Source organism: Frankliniella occidentalis, unplaced genomic scaffold (assembly GCF_000697945.3).
Source record: "Frankliniella occidentalis isolate FOCC.00 unplaced genomic scaffold, Focc_3.1 Scaffold11, whole genome shotgun sequence".
NCBI classification, from domain to species: domain Eukaryota; kingdom Metazoa; phylum Arthropoda; class Insecta; order Thysanoptera; family Thripidae; genus Frankliniella; species Frankliniella occidentalis.
Genome location: NW_026267141.1, coordinates 1,973,640 through 1,981,107, shown reverse-complemented (window position 1 = coordinate 1,981,107; position 7,468 = coordinate 1,973,640). Strand labels below are relative to the sequence as shown.

Below are 7,468 nucleotides of genomic sequence, written 5' to 3'. Positions count from 1 at the left end.
ATACGTCAATTGGTGTTTAAAATTTCGACACTTCCGAAACGTGTAGCAGCTGTACACCGTATGGTTCCCTATTGACAGCATACAACTGTGTGTGCCCAAGTGTGCAGAATTTAAACGTTTACAAAACGTCTAAAATTTGCACACCACGCAAGTGTGCAACTTGAGTTAAACACCATGTAATGTGCAAAATCATAACTTGCACACGTTGGTGTGCAAATATTGCACACTTGTTTTACCAGTGCGGAGTTCACAATGTTTGCACTGACGTCAAACTGGGCAGAGGTAGAGTAACAATTCTACGCCCACAGTACTACTCTGTAGGGACTAATAATGTTCCCCGAAGCAATCGGCAGAACTCCTACTTCGTCATCGTCAAAAACTGTCTTCAAATTCGAAAGTTGGCTGGTACGCTTTTGCAGTGTGAATACCGTGTCGCCTCCACAGAGGCACGATTGCGTCAAATCAAATCCCCCTTTCGATGGCTAAGCGGATCCTTGCATCTGCAATCCCGGATTAGTAATGCTTCAATTAGTACCTTCTGACTTTGTGCACTCCGTATCCCCTTTTGTAGGTCTCTGGCCTTTGTTTAATAACTTTTAGTTACAGGTAACGCGTTGTAATGACCTTATGAGAAAATATGTAGTAAGGGGTTAATTTAGAACTGTACATTATGAGGTTGGGCATCTGTGGAGCAGTGTCGGGGCGAAAAACAAGTTATTTATTGCAATGTTCTAGTCATACTAAAACGCATAAAATGGGGATGACTGGATGTAAAATATGAGTACGACACACTAGTGGAGCAAACAAAAGACTAATTAAAAGGTGCGGGAGGCAATGAGTTCTATCATTGATTGAGCGTGACCACAATATGGTCTTTTAACGTTGTACTAGAAGTACGTGATTTGAAGTATCGCCACTTTACACGCATCTTATTTGAAGGTAAATAAAACGATTGCGACCCAAAAACCTAGCAAATTCGAAAAAAAATAAAAAATTAGGAACTCCCAAATGGCCCGTATTCTGAGAATCACCCGCGCATTTATAGTAGAAATCAAGGTAACTGTGCCGTAATACCGGTAATAACACAATTTCGCGTAAATGATGAACAGTGTCGCCGACGCTGCGAAGTGGGGCGCGCAAGTTCACTTGCTATGCTTTGCTTGTGATTCAGGCGCTGCTCGCCGCCGTGCCAAGGGGACTGGGCCCCCAACTTGGCATTCTTCATAGTCTCACTTGTGCGTTTAGCGGGCTACTCTGGTGTGCAGCTGTGTCAGCCGCTGCAACCGTGTGCCTCAGTCTGTCGTGCCTCGGCCGACAGCTCCGCACAGACTGGGTCGGCGTCGTGCTGCAAACATTGGCGCCTCTGCTCAACCAGACCCTCGGGCCACAGAGGTGGCGGCAGCACCGCCTTGTGTACGGCACGTGGATACTGGCCTGCGTCGTGCTGGGTGCCGCATACACGGTACGTGTCAGAGTTGTTAAGGTCAGTATGAAGTAAACATCATTTTGGCAGACATGTTAATTTATTACGAGTGGGGAAGGCATTAGGGTGGTTGACCGCTTGTGATGATAATGTGAAAGACCAAACACTGTCGCAAGCTAGATATGTGAAGGAAGACAGCAGCTATAACGTCCCCTAGGGCCGACCAAATCGACTGAATATGGTTCAGCGTATGTTTATTCGCCAACAGGGACATTTGCGTTCCGAGCTCACGGTTACAGCTCGAGAAAGAGAAATAAACAGCTTAGAAGAGCTAGAGACCAGCAATCTGAAGATTGTTGCTAGGTACGATCTAGACCTAGCTATAGACGGGCTTGCTTCGTGGGACTACAGCAGGTTCAGGTGAGGAAACTAACTCATTTTGAAGTGGTTGTTACTTTTTACCGGTCACAGTGGACGATTTCGTCCCAAGGCGTACAAAAAATGGGAGAAAATCAAAAATGTTGGTAACATTAAGCCTTTTTGGCCATTTGAAGCTGCAAAACATACACCCCAGCCAGACATGGCATGTCGTAACGCCGTTATTCGACTTCGTTGGTCGAACCAGAGGTCCAAAATGTTGTAATTTACAGCCAGGAAAGGGGTGTTTGAGGAATAATTAACCAAGGGTTCAACTTCAGTATGTTAGAATGTATTATCAGAATAGGAGCACAAGTAAACAACACGTCCACACCGTACAACAGCTGGAGAGCGAGAGAGAGTGGAAACCGGATACAGAGAGGTGGAGCTACAGCAGCGCGCTTAAGTGGTCACTACCCAAACTACAATAAGGGGCGACATAGTTTCAATAGAGTCCGATAGATGGCAGCAGTCCTCAGGAGAGTGTATAGTTATGTACAAGGAAATTGTGTATTCCAACACAATAATACGTCGAAACGATGAGTTTTTCGACAAGTCGATGTCGATTCGACGGAATATCGATACGACGTTTCTGGCTGGGTGAGAACAGTGTTTTGCCCTAATAACCAAAATAGTGTTGAATCAATGAAAATTTACTCCCTCAAGCCAACTGAACATGTGATCAAGAATTCTAAACAAAATATGATCGGGTCAATTACACCTTTATCGACGCGTCCGTGCAACAATATCCTATCTGTTTCGCTGCCCCGAAAGACTAGCCTATCTGTTTTTCGGCGCTCTCTGCAGCGCTGTTTTCTCTTTATTGTGAGTTTGCCAATATTAACAGTAGGAAAAAAATAAATACTGCTGCGTGTTCCTTGAAGATCGAGGTAAAAATGGCAATTATTATTTTATTTCTACCGTTAATATTAGCAAACCCACAATGAAAAGAAGACAGCGCTGCAGAGAGCGCCGAAAAACAGATAGGCTAGTCTTTCGGGGCATCGAAACAGATAGGCTAGTCTTTAGGGGCAGCGAAACAGATAGGCTAGTCTTTCGGGGCAGCGAAACAGATAGGATATTGTTGCACGGACCCGCCGTTATCAACATGACTAAATCAAGTGATCAGAGCGATCAAAATTTGTCTTACGACGCAAGTAAACTTTTCTTGGCTTCCGTTTTTGTTGCGCGGATCAAACAGTTTTCTGAGTAAAAGTACCTGTCCTATTGCGTATTTGGCCAACGAAGTTTCAAGGTTGGCAGCAAACGTCAGCGCTTTCTCATATTCACTGGTGACAGCAACAGTACTGATCCGAGCTATAATGACCATCTCTGGGTGATCCTGCTTGGAGTTGCAGTGGTTTGACTGGAAATGTAGCCCTAAACTGTCTCCTCTGTCTGGGTGAGTTGGTAGACGTTCTTCAGGGTCGATGCTCACGAACTCTTTCGGTAAAAAAAATCTTGTACTGCAAGACCCGGTCTAGGATCTTATGAAAGACGCTAATGGTATCCAAACAGAGTCCGAGTCTTGAAATTCAAGAATCTTTCGTTCACCGTGTGGTTGGTACTCTTTTGACTTTTTGTTCCCTACCATACATTATGCAATCTTAGGTTTTAGCGAAATCTCCTGCTTTGAAAAAACGATAGCGGGCTTATGCGTACGACCTGCGCCCATTCTCCCTTGATCCGTTTTTGTTCTTCATACTTACTTTTCGAGCTCCATTTGCAATACTGTAAGCATGATCCACAACGACGTTGTGGTAGTTTTAAAGCTAAGCCAACGACAGTTAAAACCAGCTTTTAGTTTCCAGACTAATGAAATACCGATGTCCTCTCTCCTGCGACGCGTTGTGGAGAGCCGCGACACGGCCGTTCTCATGAGCGAGGACGAGGTCTGCTCAGCGGGTCCCCTCGGGGACAAGGTCCACCTCTTCCGGCTGACTAGCGGGGCGGTGCAGAAGACACGATTCTTGACGACTTTCGGCTCTCCATTCGAGAGACATCTCATTAAGGCTCTGGGGAGGTTGCGGGCTGCGGGCATCCACTCCCGATGGCTGGTCGTCCATCAGCGCAAGCTGGCCGCTCACTTCGGCACCCCTCAGTCCTTCCAAAGTTTCCTGGATGACTTCGATAACTGGCGGCCTGCAATTGCACGCTCCGTACGTGCCCTGCAGTGGACAGAGGTGGAACCCGCTTTTATCGTTCTCGGAGCTGGACTGCTCGTGGCGGCCACAGCGTTGGGCTTCGAGCTGTGTCTGGATACTTAGACATAAGGGGGGTAGGGATGGGGACGAGGGGGACACCACTCGCGTAATGCTGTGTACAGATGGAAGTGTAATCTCTATGTAATCCGTGTCATACTTAACTAAATTAGGAAAAAATGATGACTAAATATCAATTAATTATCCAAATTCAATATGGTTTTAGCTCCAGAAATTCAACAAATTTTGTTAGAAATCCGTCGAAATTTTCGTGTCATCCCTGTAATCACATATTCCTGTGTACATCCTAAATCGAAGTGGTGGCCCCCTCGGATAAGGAAGTATTCTTGAAAGGCATGTGCTGCATCCGTTACAGAGCCATCGACGGTTAGCTGCCGACTACTGAATTTAACACAAAACAATTTTTCAGTGAATTTTTACGATTTTTGCGATATTTTAATGAGTAGTCAGACGTCGGCATTGCTGTTTAATTAGTTGTCTCTTTTTAATAGAAAAACAAAATAAAGGGAAAACTGTGCACGAACCAAGCCATTATTTTATCAGATACGTTTCGATATCATGATTTTCTGACAGATGTGCGTGCGGTCACTTTTTTGCTGTCAGGAGAGTGCAGGTGGACATGGTTTATCTTCGTGCACCAACACGGCAGCTTATTTCGTACTGTGGAAACCTCCAAAACATATTGGAATTCATAGTCGTTTTTAAACGCGGTCCCTTCTGACATAGATCAATGACCAATTAATTGTGTTATATAGAGACGAAAACCTTCCATGAGAATTCTCATGAACTGATGTTTCGATTCAACTCTCCAGACGTTTGGTAAACTCAACACTATAGAATTAACTGTCAACCATGTACATGTATGCCTGCAGGCACGCACAAACACGTAAGTTTGTGCGTACCTAGTCGACTGTAACAAGAGTGTGCCTCTCTTGGTCGACACAAAGTTTAACTTTTATTTTTTTCTGCAATCTTGGAAACAGCTTATGTTACGCTCAAATGAGCTGCGAAATCAGGCACCCAGTAAATACGAGTAATTCCCCACCTCATAAATTAGGCATAACTTTCATAACTGATAGCAGTTATGTATGTTATGTACATAATACACCATTTGGGGAATATTTTTCCAAATCACCATATGGGGAAAGTGGCAAAAAGTCAGAGGTATGAATTTGCAAACAATGGAGACCACAACTCCATGCAATCGATGATGTCCCATGCATCGTGGGACATCCTATAGTTTTTTAGGACAAAAATGGGTGTCTCCCTTAAAACATGAACAAAAGGAGACGAGACAAACATTCCCCAATTATTCGATGCACGGACAAGCGAGTTTGAAATGCACCCATCGATGTTTCAGCTGGAAAGAAAAACATGCGGCTTGAGACCGCATTCAAGATACACTACTGCAGACTTCAGTGGGCCATCAACATCATGTTTTTCTTTTTGCTTTTTTCATCAGTTTCAGCCAAGGTGAGTTTAAGTCTGGCCTTCTGCTTTGAAGATGCTTCAGGGGGGTTTGTGCAAACCCTCCCGTGTCCGTCTGTACGAGCGTCGTGTGCATAGAGAAACTATATGGTCGGTCGTGCGTCGTGCGAGTGGCAGGAAAGAGTTGACCTAGAGGCTGGTGTTTTCCGTGTACATCAAAAACAGCAAAAACCCAGGTGCAAATTTTGGAAACTACCTCACCTCACAGTGCTCCGAATTCTCCGATTTGTGGTAAAGACCACAGCAACCATACAGAACATTTCACACAAAATACAAGGACAACTGAGTTTTGAGGTTGCTCTACTTTTGACCTGCACGGGTTAAAACCAGTACGTAGAAAAGGAGCGTTTCCGCCTTTCATTGCTATACGGCATTCCACCCAAAATATTTGGTATATCTGACGAACTGTTGGCTTCGCTGTACCCCCCTCCCCACATGTGTCTGTGAGAGGGTACAACGACCACGTGAATGTCGTACCCCCATGCCATACTTACCTGTGGGGGTATAACCACCACGTGAAAGCTGTACCCCCCTCCCCACATGTATCTGTGAGGGAGTACAACTACCAAGGTGATGGCTGTACCCCCCTCCCCACATGTATATGTGAGGGGGTACAACGACCACGTGAATGTCATACCCCCCATGCCGACTGTGTGTAAGGTGACTGTCACTACTTGTACTCGCGTCAGTACGCAAGGTGGTCTTGTTACTGGGGTACTATGAGAAGGTAATATAGAGTCACAATACAGGGGGTATAACCATCACGTGATAGTCATAACCCCCTGTGAATTGAATGCCGATTCTACCGGGGGTATATCCACCACGTAATTGTTATAACCCCTCTTCAAGGGTGTGGTACCATCATCAATACCCATACCCCCCTATAGGAGGTATGACGACCACGTAATAGTTGGAACCCCCTTGATGGGGGGTACAACCATATGACGTGATAGATATACCCCCCGTTGTGTTGGTATTCGCGGTGGGTATGACTATCACGTGATGGTTGTACCCGTGGTACAAGTACGGGGGTACCGGACGTGAAGGTCCAGGCCAGAGTAAGGCAGTGACCTCAAAATGCATACAGTTACAAGACAAAACAGTACGGTGGTGAACTTCACCGCCAGAATTGAGTGACACGGAAATTTGGGCAGTATCGCACTGATGTTGTTTTTTAAATTGGATTTTGATTTTTAGCAGATGATACATTTATCAGTGAAACTAAACAGCTGAACAATACTAACTAAACTAATAGAGTTTAATATGTCATATCGGCTTGTTCTTTCAGATAGAAGAGCGAGAGCCAGCAGATGGAATATGTACGGGGGAAGGGGGAGGGGGCTTTGTCACTCACACTGACCTGTGATGAAGCTCCCGCAAAACATAGCAGCATTGTAGGAGAAACATAGAACACAACCCATCACTTCTTGTTTGAGTATAAATACGTATTTGACTAATGTAAGTTAAGATTTGTAAATTTATCTAAATAATATTTGTGCAAGTAGTGGGACCCGTGAGCTCCCTACTGAAATATTATAGACTAGAAGAATTCTTGGATTTGTATCATCTGCTTTTACGATCCGTTCCTGGACGGACCTTTTTTTACTCCCTTTTGATTTTTTGCTAGCGACACGAAATGCGGCACATCGGGAAGCTATCACCGTTTCTGGCGGAAGAAGTCTGTTTGTCTTGAGAGTTCTTTTGGTTTAGCCTAGTAAATGGGCTTTGTTATCGCTCAGTCAAAACCTACACTCGAGCCTACACTGCATTTTTAGCTTGCTTTTAAAAAAGCATTAAAGCGGGCTTATGCAACCCGATGCCTTCTAACATCTGCACAAAGTTCGATCTGTTTCGATCCCGTTACACAAAGTCCGATCTGTTCCGCTCCCGTTACACAAAGTTCGATCTGTTCCGCTCC

The 7,468-nt window shown here is 44.9% G+C and overlaps 1 protein-coding gene and 1 long non-coding RNA gene across 5 annotated transcripts in view; one reads left to right on the top strand and one right to left on the bottom strand.

Moving 5' to 3' along the window:
• Positions 1–7,468, top strand: part of LOC127752362 (uncharacterized) — a 76,435-nt gene that overhangs the window by 5,560 nt on the left and 63,407 nt on the right. Inside the window, exons 7-8 of one of the 4 annotated variants that reach the window (XM_052277580.1) lie at positions 1,172–1,462; positions 1,692–1,843. The exons of the other annotated variants lie outside the window; for them this stretch is intronic. Of the exons in view, the coding sequence (XP_052133540.1) occupies positions 1,172–1,462; positions 1,692–1,843 (443 nt within the window). The remainder of the gene's footprint in view (positions 1–1,171; positions 1,463–1,691; positions 1,844–7,468) is intronic. 4 annotated transcript variants of the gene reach the window in all.
• Positions 1–7,468, bottom strand: part of LOC127752366 (uncharacterized) — a 58,176-nt gene that overhangs the window by 15,899 nt on the left and 34,809 nt on the right. The gene's annotated exons all lie outside the window — the stretch shown is intronic.